Genomic DNA, 19,905 nt, shown 5'->3' on the forward strand with positions numbered 1-19,905 from the left:
TAACCTTTCTTCTTTTACCTAGTATTATTTATAAGCAATAAAATCTCCTATGTATAATAGCCTTTATAAGGAGACAAATTTCCCTTGCATTATTCATTATAGTATACATTTTAAGTGCTCCGTAAAGTAGCCCTTAACCTTTTGTTTCTTGTGTTTGTCCTGAGAGGCAAATGTTGGTATTTTTTAGCCTTTACTATCAAATAAGATAAAACCCTAGCATTTCAAAAGGGTATAAAGTAAAATGTCTTCCACTTCCAAACCTCAGTCCCTCTGTTTGTAGTCTTTTCAGATAATTTTTATGCCTATACCAAAATATTTCCTCATTTTATGTATAGAAATGAAATCTTTCTATATGTACTTTTTTGAGTTTTATTCCCTCACCTTGGCCCAAACACACATGTTCTCACACACTCTCACACACTCTCATACACTCTTAATTAAATAAATTCTGGAGACCTGTTCAGTGCTACACGTGCAGACTTAGCTAAATCTTTCCCTTGGCTGCTTTATATAGTCTATTTATAGTTAACTCATAATTATTAATTTTCAAAGGTAGATATTTGCTTCTGTATTTTTCTTTCTTTTTTTTAAAAAAATTTTTTGAATGTTTATTTTTGAGAGAGAGAGAGAGAGAGAGAACGAACAGGAGAGGGGCAGAGAGAGAGGGAGACACAGAATCTGGAGCAGGTTCCAGGCTCTGAGCTGTCAGCACAGAGGCTGATGCAGGGTTTGAACTCATGAATGTGAGATCATGACCTGAGCCAAAGTTGGACACTTAGCTGACTGAGCCACCCAGGCGCCCCTGCTTTTGCATTTTTCTTATAAACAGTAAACATCTTTACATCGAAAAATGTGTGATTAAAATTTTTTACCAATTTTATGAAAAATTTGTTTCCTTAACATTTTTTTTAATGTTTATTTGTTTTGAGAGAGAGAGAGGGAGCGAGCATGCGAGTCGGGGGAGGGGCAGAGAGAGGGAAAGAGAGAATCCCAAACAGGCTCTGAGCCGTCAGTGTGTAGAGCCTGACACAGGGCTCAATCCCACAAACCGTGAGATCATGATCTGAGTCCAACCCAGGAGTTGGGCGCTTAACCAACTGAGCCATCCAGGTGCCCCAGTATCCTTATTTTTTAACATGGAAAGAATATTAAGGTGATTTATAGTGTAGATACCTTGTTTTCAGTGTTGATGAATGGTTTTCTTTCTTTTTCTTTTTTGGATGTGTTTTTTTTTTTTTTTTTTTTTTTTTAATAGAATCCACATCACTTCATTTGTTACAGCAGTAATGAGGCAATAATTCAAGAGGGTCCCAGAAAGCTTTTTCATCCACAAAATAACAGAAAGAAAAAGCACCTTCACCACTCACGCTCTTGGTTAGCTTTTTCTTTTGATCTCTGTTCCCCCACCCACAATAGTATGTTGCTTCCAGAATGGGATTCTGCCTTCGAATGTTGTATGAGTCGGGAGGCTAGTCTATCAGCTTCCCTTAAGACCGAATGGAAGTCCCTAACTTAGCTGAGAAACCTGGACAAGTCTTCTTTGATTTCAGCCTCATCCCAAGGCCCATGAATGTTTCTTTAAAAAGCTGCAGGCGAATGAGGTAGAAAGGGCAGAGACAAGAGATGGAAACCGGCAGAAGGGCAAAGAGGATGGCTTCCACAGCACTAATGGACAGCAGGCCTCCCAAGGCTGAAAATGCAAAAAGCAGTGTGACACCCATGTAGCTACGGGGAGTACATGCCTTCAGTTTCTTCTGCAACATGGGCCACGGGGCAAAAATCTGGATGGCAGAAGTCACCATGATGAAGGCATGCAGGGAACGGGGCAGGCATGAGGCAAGGCAGACAGAAGCAAAGATGGCCATGTTCAAGGACAGTGTGCTGGATACAATGGCAGCATTGGCACCATAGTCAAAGAAAATGAGGCGACCTAAAAGCATGAAGACTGACATGGCATAGATGGTGTCAGTGCTGACAGACTCCGTCAGGGTCTTCAGCACTGGGGAAGAACCGTAGGTGAAAGTAATGAAAACCAGGGCACTCTTCAAGTCAGCCCACCGGGTCCGCCCCCTCTTCTTCCATCCTTCACCTCTGTCAATGAGATCAAACAAAACATAGCCAATCAGTGAAGAAGCCAGGCCAGTCCCGGAGAGCCATTGGGGGGCCAGAAGGCCCTCATCCATATACCACCAGATGAGCACAAACACACAGACACTGCACACTGCTGTATCACCACGCTCGACTCGAAGACCACAGCCCAGTATTGGTATTTCCGGGTGTAGATGTTTTTCCGGAGCTCTTCCAGGAAACGCCAGTCCACCTAGTTATCGGGAAATGGCTATCGCTCGTACAAGACCTGCCACTGGCCTGCTTAGTGTCAGCTACAGGCTGGGTCCCCATTATCCTCTCCCTCAAACTCAGGCCAGCTCAGTCTCCCTCGCAGAAGTCCACGTGGTTCTTGTTCCTTACAAAGTTCTGAAATAAGACCTCTCTGGAAATCCCATGCTGGGTGGTGGCTGATACTGCACCGACCTTCCCTTGCTTTCAAAGGCAGCAACCCAGGCTAGGCCTGCAACAGATGAGTTTGTTCTCTGAGGCAGGACAGTACGGCCAAGTTCCTGCCCGCAGTTCCTAAGGCTGCGCGGCTGGGAAGGGCGGCCACCCGCCTCCTTCCCCATCCGGGGCGCCAGGGGTCGCTGAACTGTTTTCTTTCAAGGCCCAGATTTTGGTTTTGCTCATGTTCAAGTATTATGAGAACAAAACCTATACCTCAGAAAATTAAAGAGAAAGCGTTTTTGGCAATTCCTTTATCTAAATTGAAAGTAGAGATGACATGGGGCGCCTGGGTGGCGCAGTCGGTTGAGCGTCCGACTTCAGCCAGGTCACGATCTCGCGGTCCGTGAGTTCGAGCCCCGCGTCAGGCTCTGGGCTGATGGCTCAGAGCCTGGAGCCTGCTTCCGATTCTGTGTCTCCCTCTCTCTCTCTGCCCCTCCCCCGTTCATGCTCTGTCTCTCTCTCTGTCCCAAAAATAAATAAAAAACGTTGAAAAAAAAATTAAAAAAAATAAAAATATTTAGATTAAAAAAAAAAAAAAAAAAAGAAAGTAGAGATGACATTACGCATGTAAGAAGAGGAGATGTGAGACTTAGCCCTATTCTCCTAAGTTGACAGTGTAGCTCTGGTCTCTGCGTTCTTCTGACTTTCCTGCCAGCCTTGCTAAAGAGATAGGAAGTATAGGATATCTTTCTTCTCATGTTTCTCACACTTAAACTTCTAGTAGTTGTCAGGATTAGGTTCAAATTTAGCCTGGTATGCAGAGCTCTTCATCGTGTATCAACAACCTGCCTTTCCATCTTCCAGCAATCCACCTTTCTTGTCAGTCATCCTCAACTGTTTTATTCTCCTTTCCTCAGGTGGGCCTTGTTTCCTATTTCTGCACATGGGCAGGCTCTGTGGTATCTCTTTTTTTTTTTTTTAATCCACATCCTATTTGTCATTAGAGATTCTTCTTTGAAGAATTGATTTTCTCTGTTTCTCATTTCAGTTCTTCTCGGTGTCCGAATGGGGATTATTGTTCCAATAGACGGTTTCAGAGAAAACAGCATGCAGATGTGGAAGTCATACTCACAGAAAAGAAAGGCTGGGGCTTGAGAGCTGCAAAAGACCTTCCTTCGTAAGTTATGTTGTAATCATCTTTCATTTCCTTTTTGTGTTGTTGAAGTTGGTTAGCTACTTTGTAGGAAGGAAAATAACGTGTCTATTATACTGAAGGTTAATAATGTTTATTGTGTAGAATGACCACCTGGTAACTAGTTAAAAAAATTTTTTTTTTCCATTTCTTTTAGGAAATTAAAAAAAGAAAACAAAAAAACTCCTCTGTCTCTGTATATGAAGAGCATTTTGTCATTTGTGACATTTGGACCAGATAGGTCCTTCTTTGTATGACAGTTACTTTTCGTTTAATTCCAAGCAGTTACCAGTGTTTGCTGTAGACCCCCAGAATCACTATGAAACTGTAAGGATTTGGGACAGAATTGATTAGTTAGTTTATATAAAACTGAGTTGGAGAGGGGGTGCCTGGGTGGCTTAGTCGATTGTCTGACTCTTGATTTTGGCTCAGGTCATGATCCCAGCGTCGTGGGATTGAGCCCTGTATTGGGCTCTATACTGAGTGTGGAGCCTGGTTGGGAGTCTCTCTCTCCTTCTCTTCCTCTCCCCTCCTTGTGCTCTCTTTTTCTCTCTCTCTAAAATTAAAAAATAATAATAATTAAATAGATAAATCTTGGAGTAAGAGGGGAAGAGAGTATCTGAGATGATTGAGGTAGGGATTAAAAACAATAAACATTTATTGAATGAGTAAATGTTGCTTTCTACCTAATTCCTGTAACTTTTTTGTACATAATGCCATAAAAGGTTCACTTTATTTTCTCCCATATTTAGTGTTTACTTTAAACAGTAAGTTTTTTATGGAAAGCATATTTAAGTATCATGAAAGATGAGTACCTTTTTCTTTAAATATATACAGATTACATGTGTTTATGATTGAAAAAGTTTTAAATATGTAAAAGGAGTAAAGGAAGAAAATAAAACTGTTTCTTAAAGCTTTCTTAAGCTCCTCACGAAGAACCCTCCTTTGGTAAAATACCCTAGACTGGATATTTTCAGGTTTCCCATATTTTCCTACTCCTTAATTTCCATATGCTCATTAGCATAGTAGTGCTGGTTTCATAAATTTTTAGTTCGAAACTGTGTAGATGTTCACGAAGAGAGTATTCATGCCCATTGAACAGGGACATTGTCCGATATACATAGGATGAGGAGGTCTTTGGAACAAATCTGCCAGTTAGTGTTAAATATCATGACATTCTCTCTGTATATTATACCTGTTTCTTCTCTACTGAAGATACTAAATAACTGAGGAAAGACTGGTCAGGGGTGGAAGGAACTTGAAAGAAGCCAAGGAGAGAGATTAATCATAATTACTGATAAATGCTAGAAAAAACTCACAGAGAAGGCAGTCAGAGAAAAGATGGGTTTATAAATTTTTTTAAGTTTATTTAAGAGCGAGAAAGAGCAGAGAGAAGGGGAGAGAACAGAATCCCAAGCAGGCTCTGCACTGCCAGTGTGGACCCTGATGTTGGGCTTGAACTCACGAACCTGTGAGATCGTGACTTGGGCTGAAATCAAGAGTTGGATGCTTAACCAACTGAGCCATCCACGTGCCTCAGGAGAAAAGATCTGCTTGACTTTTGACATCATTAGAGGTCTTTGAATAAAGGCAGTAGAAGGGCCGCTGTTTGTATGTATGTATGTATGTATTTATTTTAACGTTTATTTATTTTTGAGATAGAGACAGAGTATGAACGGGGGAGGGGCAGAGAGAGAGGGAGACACAGAATCGGAAGCAGGCTCCAGGCTCTGAGCCATCAGCCCAGAGCCCGATGCGGGGCTCGAACCCACGGACCGCGAGATCGTGACCTGAGCTGAAGTCGGACGCTTAACCGACTGAGCCACCCAGGCGCCCCATGGCTGCTGTATTTAAATTATCTTCTTTTTTCTTAGAACATAAAGCCTCTAATATTTCAGTGCCTCCTGATTTCTTCAGAGCTGTTTCTCAGCTGTGAATCACTGTTTTCATGGCATTATAAACCAGATTTGAGTGTTTGTTTTAATATCTAGTTAGAGCAAGGATACACGTTTTGATAGTATGTATAAATGTAAAAGCATCTTAGAATCAACATTTTTTAAAAAGTATTAGGAAGGAGAAAACCTCAGTTAGATGTTAGGTACTTTACGTATATTTTAATTATATCTTGTATAAGACCATATTTATTCTTTTCAATATTTCCTTAAATCTATTTTTTTGCATAGATGTATGTGTTTTCCATACAGCTCCTAGGCAGGAAGTGCTATTGTTTCCCTTTTGTTTTGCCAGGAACACCTTTGTCCTGGAATATTGTGGAGAGGTACTTGATCATAAAGAGTTTAAAGCCCGGGTAAAGGAGTATGCACGAAACAAAAACATCCACTACTATTTCATGGCCCTGAAGAATGATGAGGTGAGCGGACGAATGTATTTGCTTTGAAACAGATCTGGAAATTGTTGAGTTTGGAAGGGTCATTGATACAGACTGATCTTGAAAATATATTAAGTGACAAAAAAGAGGGACAGAATAGTATATATATATAGCTTTTCTTTACAAAAAGGAGAGAGGGAGATGTTTTTGTTTACAAAAAGGGAGAGGGAGATGTTTACATATACATGTAAATGTAAACCTATGAGCTTCATATTACAACTCTTAAAAATTACTGATACCCCTAGAAGAGATTTTTTAATGTGGGTTATATTTGTCAATACTTACATAAAAATTAAAGCTGAAAAATTGAAAAATATTTGTTAAATCACTTTAAAGTAACAAGTCAATTATATGTTGACATAAGCAACATGTTTTTATGAAAATAATTTTCAAAATATTTTTGTTTTAGTGAGGAGTGCAACTGTTTTACATTTTTACAAATCTCTTTAATGTCTTGTGTGATAAATTTTAGCTAGATTCTTATATATGTCTCTACATTCAGTCCTGGAAAACCTATTTCTAGATCCTACCCCAGACTTGCTGAATCTAATAACTCTGGTGGTGGGTCCAGCAGGAGTTTTAACATGCTCTCCAGGGAATTCAGATACACATTCAAGTTTGAGAGATCCTGCACTGTGGTGTAACATGCACTTTAAAATGGAGTTTTATACACATGGAGTGAGATTTGAATATAAGAGGATGTTAGAAGTAGCTAAAAGTAAATGGAAGAGACATTGATAGATATGGAGATCGTTTTGCCTGTAAGATGTTTATAGTTAGCAGATGTCCCAGAGGAAGTAGTTAGATATTTGTCACTTGGATGTGTCTGTATGTGAAAGAGGAGGCGGGGTTGGGCATGCAGATCTTACATTTGCCTGATGCCTTTCCTTTGCAAAATATATGTATATTTTAGGTCTCATTTTTATCTCTTAAATGATCCTTTTCCCTAGATAATAGATGCCACTCAGAAAGGAAACTGCTCTCGTTTCATGAATCACAGCTGTGAACCAAACTGTGAGACTCAAAAAGTAAGTTGAGGTAGATTTAGAAGTTTGGATCTTTGTTCAAGATTGATGTTGTATTAATTTTAGATTCCATATCAAGGCTTCCCATGGATTTTATTTTTAAATCATTTTAATTGTTTTTTTCCTATTGTTAAAAATCTTATTTTGAATTAAGTTCGGATTTATAAAATAATAGTGCAGAAAGAGTACAGAGTTCCATATATCATCCTTCACCTAGCTTCCTCAAAGGTTCACATTGTAAATAGCCATTATACAGTTATCCAATCCAGGAAGTACTGTTAACTATTAACTAATCTAAAGTCTTTATTCATATTTTGCCATCTGTCATTTTTCTGGACTGGCATCCAGTCCAGGAACTCCCATTGCATTTAATTGTCACCTCTCTTTGCCCATAAGTTTTAACTATTATTTCAAAGGTGCCAAAATACAAAACTAAAATTGAATTCTGATGAAGTCCAGTGTGTACTATTCTATTCAGATTTTTATCAGCTCTTAATCCAGGTGCCAAATTTGGCTGCTTTAATAATGTAAGGGGGGCTGAATGGCCACAGATAAGAGAGATCGTGTATCATGTACATGGAGTGACACTGCTTCTCCTCAACAAGGCCAGACTCTGGGTCATGGCTCTCTCTTTGTCCCTGTGCCTGGCACATAGTTGATGCTTGATACATTCATTTATTGAATTTGGTAAAACATTTTGAGATAATTTTAGTACTCTCTCTAATTTGTGTTTTGATCTTAGATTTAAAAAAAAATACACACACACACACAAACGTTAGAACATTGGTTCTTTCTTAGACTAAGAAGGCTATGGACCCACACCCTAGAAAAGTAGTATCAATGGTTTCCTCTCATATTAAAATAGTGCTTTCAGGGGCGCCTGGGTGGCTCAGTCGGTTAAGTGTCCGACTTCGGCTCAGGTCATGATCTCGCAGTCCATGAGTTCAAGCTCCGCATCGGGCTCTGTGCTGACAGCTCAGAGCCTGGGGCCTGTTTCCGATTCTGTGTCTCCCTCTCTCTCTGACCCTCCCCCGTTCATGCTCTGTCTCTCCCTGTCCCATAAATAAACATTAAAAAAAATTAAAAAAAAAAAATAGTGCTTTCGGGGCGCCTGGGTGACTCAGTCGGTTAAGCGTCCGATTTCGGCTCAGGTCATGATCTCGTGGTCTGTGAGTTCGAGCCCCGCGTCGGGCTCTGTGCTGACAGCTCAGAGCCCGGAGCCTGTTTCAGATTCTGTGTCTCCCTCTCTCTCTGACCCTCCCCTGTTCATGCTCTTGTCTCTCTCTGTCTCAAAAAATAAGTAAACGTTAATAAATAAATAAATAAATAAATAAATAGTGCCTTCAACTCCTGGATATTTTTTTTTGTCCTTTTGACCTGTATACTAATAGATCTTAGATATGGCTCTTCTGGGAGCCAAGCCATATAACGAATAGGAGAACACACTCCATGATCATTTTATGTAAGTTCTGTTCTAGTTTTGTCTGCATCTGGTGGCCATGTGTCTACCTGTGAGATTTCCACTTGTACTGTGTCCCTTCATCTCTTTAAATCTGGGGGTTTTCATCAGTAATGTGCTCAAAAGATCGAACAGGAGCTCTGCAGTCGAGTTACGTCTTAACATGTTCTGGAACCACAAGTTCTAACTCCTGTGTATTTACTCCCATTTTAATTCTTGAGTTTTATGCAGTTGTTGTCATGCTTTCCTTCCCTTTCCCTATACTCAGTCACAGGACCATTGCTTTATGAAATTAAACATTTGGCATCATTCTTTCCCTGGTTCCATGCCTCACCTTATCTTGGAATATAGTTACTTTTAACATAATAATATGAATTTGCCAGTAACAGTCAATGACACCAAGCATTCCCTATCTGCTTATTTTTAGTACAAGTGAATATTTACTGTGTGGAAATGTGTATTAAGACAGGTATAAGTAGCAGTTACTTTTATTAGAGACAAATTATAGGTGATACTCAACCTGGTAGTTTATTAAATAAGATTAACACTTAAATATGGTAGTTTACTTCAAGAAAAAAGTTTCCTATTTGCTATTTGGTAAAGTCTTCTTAATTGTCAAAAGAGGCTCATGCATTATTAAGGCAAATGATCTTTAAAGAAAAACACACAGATTAATCGGTTACAAATTTCTTTTCTTTTAAAAACAACTTCTCAGTGGACTGTGAACGGACAACTGAGGGTCGGGTTTTTTACCACCAAACTAGTTCCTTCAGGCTCGGAGTTAACATTTGATTATCAGTTCCAAAGATATGGGTGAGTATTGTTTTTATTCTGTTTCGCTGCTTCTGGTGGGGAAATGGACTGTTCAGATACAGAGACATAAAACTTTGATATGAATTACTAAGAAGTTATATGGGGATGCCTGGGTGGCTCAGTTGGTTAAGCATCTGACTTCGCCTCAGGTCATGATCTCGTGGTTTGTGAGTTTGAGCCCCACACCGGGCTCTGTGCTGACAGCTCAGAGCCTAGAGCCTGCTTCGGATTCTGTGTCTCCCTCTCTCTCTGCCCCTCCCCCACTCACGCTCTGTCTCAAAAATGAATAAAGGTTAAAAAAAAAAAAAAAGTTATATGTACCACCAGTTCTTTACTTTTTGTTTTCTGTGTTTTTTCCTACTGTGACATTTCCAGCCATTAAAGGATTTGTACAGGAACTCCATAATTTTCTTCTGAATTTCATGCTGTCTTATTTATATATTTATGTTTCTTAAGTAATTAGAAAACCCTTTAAATTTTGGAAATGTCTACAGTGTGTGTATAAGTGTGTATTTATCTGTCAGTTATCAACTCATGACTAATCTTTTCTCATCTGTACCACATTGTACTATGAAAAATAATTTACTAGTTCTTTTGAACCAAAATAATAACTGATACAATAACAATGAATACCCCTAGCATCTATATTGTGGTTTCACAGAATCCCACTAAAAGGAACAGGGTTCCTTGGAGAAGTGTCTGATTTCAGGTTAAGACAGGAATTAGACAAGGTGATTTTGGTTTATTTTGTCATACCAGAAAACCAGTTATGAAAGATTAGGAGATTCTTGTCAAAGGGTCCCAGGAGCTAGCTTTAATAGGCTCTCAAAACAGTGGGAGAAGGGTGCCTGGGTGGCTCAGTCGGTTGACTTTGGCTCAGGTCACGATCTTGTGGTTTGTGAGTTCGAGCCCCACAGGGGGCTCCCTGCTGTCAGCGTTGAGCCTGCTTTGAATCCTCTGTCCCCTTCTGTCTCTTCCCCTTCCCTGCTCGTGCTGTTTCTCTCTCAAAAATAAGTAAACATTAACAAAAAACAACAACAGTGGGAGAGTTTTCATTAACACTTAAGCATTGAAAGGATAATAACTGCAGTGGTTTGAAACGTATGATGTAAAAACCATGAGATTTAATGATACTTTAAAAATAAAACTGCATTAGTCGTAATAGAAGGGAACCAATTCATGATTTTTATAAAGTAGCTTAAAAGTCAGAAAAGGGGAAAAAAAATCAAACACTTATCCTGCTTTCCCGAAGTGAATTCTACTTCAGGTTAAACCAAATAGTTGATGAGAGGAAGTTCTTCTTTTGGAGGTTATTTCGTGCTAATGAATGAAGTAGTAATGGTATCACCATGTTGCGTAACCTCGTGAACTAATGCATCTAGGCAGTGGCCTAGCATTCCGCAGATGAGTGCAGACCCAGGTTCTGTGTACAGCTCCATGCTTTCTCCCTCTTACTTTTGCACTGTCCTATTTGAAGGAAGGAAAACTGGAAATCAGGTGCTGTTTGTGATTCCCTGCTCTATTGAATAATTTATTTTTATGCTTTTGATTGCTACCATCATAAATTAAATCTATCAGTTTCCTTTTGGTATAGTTCTTCTTGCTTTTCTCAGGTAGTTGTGATCGCAGAATAAATAAATGGCCATGGTGGTTTGTACCCAGGCCTATAGAGTTAGGCCTGTGTTGTTTCTACCACTTTTCCTGAACTCCACAGTTATATTTACTTATTACTATATTTCTTATTAGAGTCTCATCCTTAAGTGGTGATAACTTTTAATAATCATGTGTTTCCTTTTAAGTATCCTGTACATATTGAATTTCGTATCTGTGTACATCTATTTGTAAGAATATATTTGTTGTTCTTGGTGCCAGTTAAATATTTACATATGAGAGATGTTGAACTATTTAAGCAGTTTTGTTCTTAGCTCAATATATATACGATCTCTTATTTTTATACATTTTACACATGTCTACCTTTATATATCTTTTTATGCACATATAAGTATAAAAATCCTTAATTTTTATACATGAGTAGGTACTCATAAAATGGAGAAATTACTCATTAACTTCTTGGCTAATTTTGTCTAGCTAATAAAGGAGGATTAGAAAAAGAATATTTTTTTAAGAGCAGTTTTCAGGCATTTCCATTAAATGGTATTAGGTTTGTTGGAGTCTTTTAAAATAATTGTTTTTTAGGCTGAATTGATTTCTTTCTTGTATGTGATTGTTAGGTTGTTGACATTTTTATGTGGTGTACTTTCACGTAACTGACATCTTTCCTATGTTCCTTGAACAGAAAAGAAGCTCAGAAATGTTTCTGTGGGTCAGCTAATTGCCGAGGTTACCTGGGAGGAGAGAATAGAGTCAGTATCAGAGCAGCAGGAGGAAAAATGAAGAAGGAGCGATCTCGTAAGAAGGATTCAGTAAGTGTTTCTTTCATCCCTTTTTTTTCAACTTTTACCATATACCTTTAAAGGAGGGAGGTAGCTTTTCTGATTAAAATTTGAAAAGCCAAACAACAGAGAAATTCAGAATCAGAGGAGACCATTAGAGAAAGAAGTATGGTTGTTTTTTTTTTTGTTTTGTTTTGTTTTTAATGTTTGTTTATTTTTGAGAGAGAGAATGCGAGCAAGTACAAGCATGAGAGGGGCAGAGAGAGGGAGAGAATCCCAAGCAGGTTCCATGCTGTCAGCGCAGAGCTTGACAAAGGGCTTCAGTCCTATGAACTGTGAGACCATGACCTGAGCCGAAATCAAGAGTTGGATGCTTAACCCACTGAACCACCCAGGTGGCCCTGGTTGCTGTTTTTATTTCAGGTTCATAGAGATTAGAATTAGGTGTTGCTAAGAACTACTGAAGTCATATTGAAAAAAATGGACTGATAGTTTTTTTGGAGCCTGTAAAACTCCTAATCCTAAGTACAAATAAGATGTTCATCTATTAATTTACTTAAGTCTGATCTACATTCCTAGTCTTTTAATGTTGGTTTGTTTTTTGTTTGGAACTCTTAAAGTTTGCAAGTGTTCTTACAATCTCTGAAAACCCTCTTTGGAGGGGTATAAGGTGAGTTTTGAGAGGTAATAGGCAACCCAGGAGTGAAAATGAAATAGTGAAAATGGTCTTTTTTTAAAATGGTGATTGATAACCTTTTTTCTACCCCAGCTCACCTCAGTTACTACGGAGGAAGGAGCTATCTTGTTAATCAAGGGACTCTTAACTGGGACAAGAGCTTCACGTTAAAAAAAAAACAAACACCTTTTTTCTGAGGATCCCTTCACCAGAATAGCGTTTCTCAGCCTCTGAATCACCTGACAGGGTCCATTGTGAAAAAGCGCATTTCTGGGTCCATCCTCAGACCTGTGAATCTTAACGGGGGTGCGGGGGGGGGGGGGCGGGGAGACTGAGGGGGTTAGCAAATTCCCCTGTGATTCTTTGGCAGTTAGCTCATGCCTGAGCTTTTCAGGAACTAATACATTAAGAATTATAAATGCTTAAGTTACATATAAATTAGTGTTTAGATGAGTAGATAGAAGATGTATAGGGTGAGGGGATAAAAGTATAATGGCTAAAAGGTGATGTCATTAAGCCCAAATTAAATTCTGTAAGAACCAAAAAGCATTGGAAAGGGCAATTGAAAAAAAAGGCCATTTAAAAAGTGCCAAAAAGGAAAGCTTCAACAAATGGCCATGGTGGTAGACCACCCAAGACGAACACATGTTCTTTTGAGCATTGTGTGTGCTTCTGCTCTGTTTTTGGAGAGCATATACTCTGTAGCAGTGTGCCAGACACTCAGCTCAGCTTTTTTTTTTTTTTTTTAACATTTATTTATTTTTGAGACAGAGAGAGAGAGAGCATGAACAGGGAGGGTCAGAGAAAGAGGGAGACACAGAATCTGAAACAGGGTCCAGGCTCTGAGCTGTCAGCACAGAGCCCGATGCGGGGCTCGAACCCACAGACTGTGAGATCATGACCTGAGCTGAAGTCGGACGCTTAACTGACTGAGCCACCCAGGCGCCCCTCAGCTCAGCTTTTGACACATGACTCATTTAATTCTCATAGCAAGCCTTGAAATTAGGTGCAAGGATTTTACAGATGAGAACACTGAGGCATCACCCAGTAGGTGATGGAAATGAACTAGTCTAGCTCTGGTCTCTGCTCTTGACCATTGTGTTGCACTGCAAATTGTAGAGAACAATTCTATCTTCTCCCAACTTGGTGACCATTGTGGTCGGTCATAACAGCCAACATTTCTGCATTTTAAAACTTATTAAGTTGTTTTGTATAGGATTTTAGAAATGGTATAATATGTACATTTCTGCAATTTGCTTTTTTTACTCTTATTTTAAAATTTGATCCACATTGACTTCTATATAAACATATTAAAAAAATTTTTTTTAATGTTTGTTTATTTTTGAGAGAGAGACAGAGCACGAGCGGGGGAGGGGCAGAGAAAGAGGGAGACACAGAATCCGATGCAGGTTCCAGGCTCTGAGCTGTCAGCACACACAATACATGATCTTGAGATCATCACCTGAGCCAAAGTCAGAGGCTTACTGATTGAGCCACCCAAGTGCCCCTATATATATAAACATATTTTTAACTGCTGTAAAGTTTTTCATCACGTAACAGTTTATATATAGCCCTCCTAATGGACACTAGTGTTTTCTTTATTTTTTAATGTGTATTTTTGAGAGAGAGAGAGACAGACAGGGTGTGAGCAAGGGAGGGGCGCAGAGAGAGAGAGGGAGACACAGAATCCGAAGCAGGCTCTGGGCTTTGAGCTGTCAGCACAGAGCCCTATGTGGGCCTTGAACCCATGAACCATGAGATCGTGACCTGAGCTGAAGTCAGATGCTCAACCAACTAAGCCACACAGGCTCCCCTGGACACTAGTGTTTTTAAGCTTTTCTCTTAATGTCATAATTTGTATCTATATATGTCTCTTCTGCACATGTTTCTTTAAGGTGTATCCATGGAAGTGGTGTCACTAGGTCATAACCTATTAGGCTTCTTGACTTGAGTATTGCAGGAAACTTTTCTCTCAACTGTGTTAAGGTTGCTTTTATTTTTAACTTATAATTGATAGTTTGTCAGAGCAGCCACAAAATAGTCATTAAACATGTTGACCTATGTTAAAATCTCCATAAAAACTTCCCTTTGGCTATTTCCTGTTCTCAAAACTTACAGAATAAACTTTTTTTTTTTTTTTTAAATTTTATTGTTGGTGGGGAGTGTCCTTGTAATATGATGGTTTCTTAGGCAGTGTTATACCTCCATCATACCAATATCAGATGGCTTTCTATCTGATAAGATTCAAGAACAATCCCAAGGCACCAAAGTGTAGACATTCCTTTTCTTTGCTTATTTTTATTCTGGTAATGTTGTGTCCCATATCAGTATAGGCCTTGGTATTCTAGATGGAATTTGGTGTAGCATGAATCTAGTCATTGTGGATTGCTCCAGCTATGAATTTGAAGTTACTCTGGAACAAGAATGATTTGGATAAAATTTTTCCCTGATAGAGGAATGAGTCTGAGTTCCGTAGAGGGGTTCTTTGCCCTGGCTGTAATGAAGAGTTGAACTCAAGTTAATTTTACTTGGATTGTCTCCTACTGAAAATCCCTTCTGCATGCCTAGATTCTGAATTACAGTCAGCTACAGTCTTGGGAATTCTTTTGGGTAGAGGAGGCCATGGAAGGGATAAGATAGCACAGTTTAAAATATAGTTTTGATTATTGTAACTCTTAACAAGAATATGTTAATAGCATTATAGTCTGCATCCCCATATTATCCCTTGATTGGTAAACATTTTTTTTTAATTGATCTTATGATTGCATCTCTATACAGCGTATCTCCTTAACAAAACTATAAGCTTTTCCAGTTGAAGGTGATAGTTTTTTGGGGGGATGTCACAAATCAGGTAATTAAATAATTAGCAGATGGAGGTATAATAATTCCCTATTACCTGATGATATTTGTAGTTTGTAAAGTACAAACAGTAAATAGTCTGAATCTTCCCTTAGTCTCTTTTGTTTAAATTTGCGAAACAAATTAATGATAACCAGTGTACACAGTAAGAGGGCAAGAAGACACCTAAGAGAGGAAATATTTGCCTTCAACACATAACACACAAGCACTAATAACCAGAGTGTATAGAGAGCTGCTACTAATCACTAAGGAAAAAGCCAACACCAAAGAAAAATAGACAACATCCAGACACTTCACTAATCCAAATAGCTAATAAACATAGAGAGATGTTCAACCTCATTAATTATCAGGGGAATATCAATTAAAACTATCAGATGTCATTTATATACTCATCAGATTGGTAAAAAGTCTGATGACTCCTAGGAACAGGAGATCTCCTGCACTGCTGGTGGGGGTGTAAATGGGTGCAACCACTTTTGAAAGTACTTTGGAATTGTTTACTAAAAGTGAATGTATGTGCATCAGGAGTCACAGCAGCATCTGCTTCTATTAGAAAAAGTAGAGGGGCGCCTGGGTGGCTCAGTGGGTTGAGCGTCCGACTTCGGCTCGGGTTATGATCTCACACCTTGTGAGTTTGAGCCCCGCGTCGGGCTCTGTGCTGACACCTCAGAGCCTGGAGCCTGCTTCTGCTTCTGTGTCTCCCTGTCTCTCTGCCCCTAACCCACTCGCATTCTGTCTCTGTCTCTCTCAAAAATAAATAAACATTAGAAAAAGTAGAAACAACTCAAGTATCTGTTAACACTAATATAGACAAATTCATAATGTAATCCTAGAATGAAAAACTGGTCATGAAAGTGCAGGAACTATGACTGCATGCAACAGCATGGAGGGCTCCTAAAATTTAAGGATGAATGTAGAATGAGCATGACACAAAAGTTTTGTCCAGTATGATTTCCATAAAGATGAAAAATAGACAAAATTATTTAGGGATTTATACACAGATGGTAAATCTGTTTTAAAAATCAGAGGATGATTTCCTAAAAAGTTAGGAGATGTTATCTTGAGAGCAGAGAAGAGGAGGTACTAGAACAAGGGAAGAGCCCATGGAGCACTTCAGGAATGTTGACAGTGTCGTTCCCCCACCCCGCTTTTAACCTGCAAGCTGGTTGCATGGATATTGCTCACCTGTTTATTAAACGTATTTGTTTACAGGTCATTTATATACTTTATGTGTGTTGTATTTCATCAGAAACTATTAAAAATTCTTAGACCCATTAAAGATAGTTCATGGCCAAAAGGACTAAAGTATTTAAATAAAAAAGAGTAAATAATTTCTTGGATTAAGTACTCAATAGAATGAATTTTTAAGTGCTATAGAATTATGCATATATGTATAAATGTTCAATTGTCAGTAATTTATTAACATATTCCTTAATCATTTTTATACTTTTATGTTAGCTTATAGTTACTTCAAATCCTTTCAGGTAGGCTGTGACCCATAAATTAAAAATAAATATTTGTAGTAAATGCAAATTAATGAGAACAGTCAGTTGGTCCCCTGGCTCCCTTCCTCCCAGATATCCCAAAAGTTATTAATTCCACAATTGATTGTCCACTTGAGTACCCCAAATTATGGAAGCTGTAGCATGTTACTGGGATTGGCATGATAACTTTTAGGTATACAATATGACTATTAATCTTATAATTGTAGTGGGAATGTTCAAAGGTTCTTTACCTTCTGTGTTGTTTGCAAAATTTTGTTATTTTTACTTTAGTTTCTACGTTTTTACTGTTTATTTCCTTAAGATAAGAGTGCTACTGTTTTTATATCCCAGTGGAGCTTTCTATGGTATAGTATCTATTTGATAAATGTTTATTAAATGAAAAATAAAATTAATTCATGTGAAAACAAACAATGAAGCAAAATGCTCCATTTTGTCTCTTAAATGTTCAGAGTTATAGAATCCTGTCATGCCTAAATATGAAAATAAAACCCCATCACTTAGTCTAGTAGTATTTGCATCTGAAACTCTGTCCAAAGTGAGGTTCTGGTTGTTGCATTGGGGGGAGGGGAATGTGGAATTTTATTTCATTTTTTTTATTTTTTTAAGTTTATTTATTTTTGAGAGAGACAAGGAGAGTGAGCAGGGGAAGGGCAGGGAGAGATGGAGAGAGAATCCCAAGTAGGCTCTGCACCGTCAGCGCGGAGCCCGGTGCAGGGCTTGAACTCACAAACTGAGTTCATGACCTGAGCCGAAACCAAGAGTTGGACGCTTAACCGACTGAGCCACCCGAGTGCCCCGGAAAGTGTAATTTTAAAGCCCTTTGTCTTTCCTGCTCTAATCCTCTAGAGTTTGGGACATAGGAAGTTCTATATTTAGGATATACAGGAGAAAAACATCCTCAAGGAAATTGTCTTGGATTAATATTTAACTATAAATTGATTTTTCTGTGTAAATACTTAATCTGTTCAAAACATAAATGATACTGGAAATGAGAAAGGAGCTTTAAATGTACATTTGGAAGGGATAAAATGAATTTACATTTCTTCATCTCGCAGATAGCATCTTGTGTTTTCTTACTTATTTTTGTTCTTCACCATTATGTTATGTGAAGTTTGTGGTATCATATAAAAAGGAAATGTTCAGTGCATTGCCTAAAATTGAGATGATTAAAAGTTAAGTAACAGAAAATTTCCTCAAGATTCTTTTCTTTCAGATTTGCTTTCGTCTGTCAGCACATTCTGGACTTCTTTCATCTTAGGCCATGTCAGTTTAATGTCATCTTTGTATCTCTTCTGCATCAGTCGCTATCTTGTGTAAATTTTGTTCTGTTATTGCTCCACTAATTATTCTCAAATTCCATTTCAATCAGATTATTCCCCTTTTTTTGGATTCAGTAATAGAGCTCTCTTGCTCAGTCACATCAAATCCAGATTTTTCTATATCACCTCTGAGATCTTCCGATCTAACAAGCCTTCCTTTAAATGAGGCTTTTCTCACTTCCTCACCACACACATTGTCTACTCCAGCCAGGTGGAGCTAGGCACTATCCTAATTTTCCATTTCCCTGTGTTCATGATTTTCCCTCTACTTTACTCTCCCCTTTATCTTACCTCCTGCTAACCCTGCTTCTGTGAGTTCCCTTCTGGTGACTCATTCTAAACTGCTGCCTTCCTTCTTAGGCCTCTAGGTTTTTAACATTTACATTTAATGCCTCATTGTTTGTTTTCACATGAATTTTATCTCCCCCAGAGTAAGTTCTGTAAGCCATCTTTATACCTTTTATAACACAGCTGGAAAACAACTGTTGGTAGGTTGATTTTGTTGTTGTTGTTCCCCCATTATTTAAATGTAATATTTGAAACACGCAGAGAATAGATGTAAGTTATAAGGTATAATTACAAAAGAACGTCTCTGCTTCCTGCTCCTTGCTTAGCCCCTGGAGAACACCAGTGTTTGGAATTGTGTCTTACCTCCATTGCCTTTTTAAAATTAATTTTGCAGACATGCATCTATAAAATTTTTGTTTCTGAGGCTTACAAAAACAGATTCATACAGCATGTAATCTGGAACTTTTTTCATACAACATTATGTTTATAAGGTTGATGAATGTTGTTGCATTTGGCTGCACTTTATTCCTTTCACTGTGGTAGAATGATCCGTTGTATGAACATGCTGGTTTATACAACCTGGCCACAGATGTTTGCATTGTTGGAAGTTTTTTGCTATTATAAGGGCTGTGCAGTGAACATTGTTTTGACTCTTTGAGTAGACATGTGGAGAGGTTTTCTCTAGGGTTTATTCTTAGGTGTGCAGTGCTAGGCATAGGGGATACAAATATTTATTTTTGAAGCCAGTGCTTTATTTTTTTCTGGCATACTTTTCACCTAACAATTTGTTGTTTGTCTCCCAAAAAGGGCAGACTTTTGTTTTGCTTCATTGCAATGTCTTTAGCACCCAGGATTATATTTGACATACAATAAGTAGTTGTTAAATATTTGATGAGAGAATGAAATGCTTTTCAAATTGATCATACGAATTTATACTTTCATCAACAGTACATAAAAGTGCCTTTTGATCCACATCTTTGCCTAGACTTGATATTATCAGACTTCTTAATTTTTTTTTCCTGGGTTAATCTAGTAAATTTAACATGTTTTCTCACTCCGGGTCTAATTGCATTTTCCCTATTACTGACAAAGTTGAGCATCTTTTTTAGGCTGTTTGATTCTTAGATTAGTGGGGGTTGTTGTTGTTGTTGTTGTTGTTTTTATAACCAGATATTTTTCTTTGCTGTGGCAGGTGGATGGAGAGCTAGAAGCTCTGATGGAGAATGGTGAGGGTCTCTCTGATAAAAACCAGGTGCTCAGCTTATCCCGGCTAATGGTTAGAATTGAAACTTTGGAGCAGAAACTTACCTGTCTTGAGCTCATACAGGTGAGCTCTTTGATACTAATTTGTTTTTTATTTCTGAGTTTGTGGTGGGGCATCTAACTTTAAACCATTTGTTTTTTGTACACTTTTATTTTGCATCAATCAGAACAGTTTCTGGGTGTTTTGTGAATATAAACAAAAATTTTATTCCTCTTTGTGGACCCTTT

The 19,905-nt window shown here is 38.4% G+C and overlaps 1 protein-coding gene, 1 long non-coding RNA gene and 1 pseudogene across 5 annotated transcripts in view; 2 read left to right on the forward strand and 1 right to left on the reverse strand.

The window, feature by feature from the left end:
* Nucleotides 1–19,905, forward strand: part of LOC131510250 (uncharacterized) — a 250,588-nt gene that overhangs the window by 61,195 nt on the left and 169,488 nt on the right. The window lies entirely within an intron of this gene.
* SETD2 (SET domain containing 2, histone lysine methyltransferase) overlaps nt 1–19,905 on the forward strand; it is a 125,681-nt gene that overhangs the window by 38,088 nt on the left and 67,688 nt on the right. For all 4 annotated transcript variants that reach the window (XR_009260954.1, XR_009260955.1, XM_058727157.1 and 1 more), the window contains exons 5-10: nt 3,545–3,673; nt 5,936–6,059; nt 7,028–7,105; nt 9,277–9,374; nt 11,671–11,797; nt 19,607–19,741. Coding sequence is in view for 2 of the 4 variants with exons in the window: in XM_058727157.1 (XP_058583140.1) it covers nt 3,545–3,673; nt 5,936–6,059; nt 7,028–7,105; nt 9,277–9,374; nt 11,671–11,797; nt 19,607–19,741 (691 nt within the window). In the remaining 2 variants the exon portion in view is untranslated. The remainder of the gene's footprint in view (nt 1–3,544; nt 3,674–5,935; nt 6,060–7,027; nt 7,106–9,276; nt 9,375–11,670; nt 11,798–19,606; nt 19,742–19,905) is intronic.
* LOC131510245 (phosphatidylinositol N-acetylglucosaminyltransferase subunit C-like) lies at nt 1,232–2,546 on the reverse strand (annotated as a pseudogene).

The sequence above is a fragment of the Neofelis nebulosa genome, chromosome 4, assembly GCF_028018385.1.
Source record: "Neofelis nebulosa isolate mNeoNeb1 chromosome 4, mNeoNeb1.pri, whole genome shotgun sequence".
Taxonomy (NCBI): Eukaryota; Metazoa; Chordata; class Mammalia; order Carnivora; family Felidae; genus Neofelis; species Neofelis nebulosa.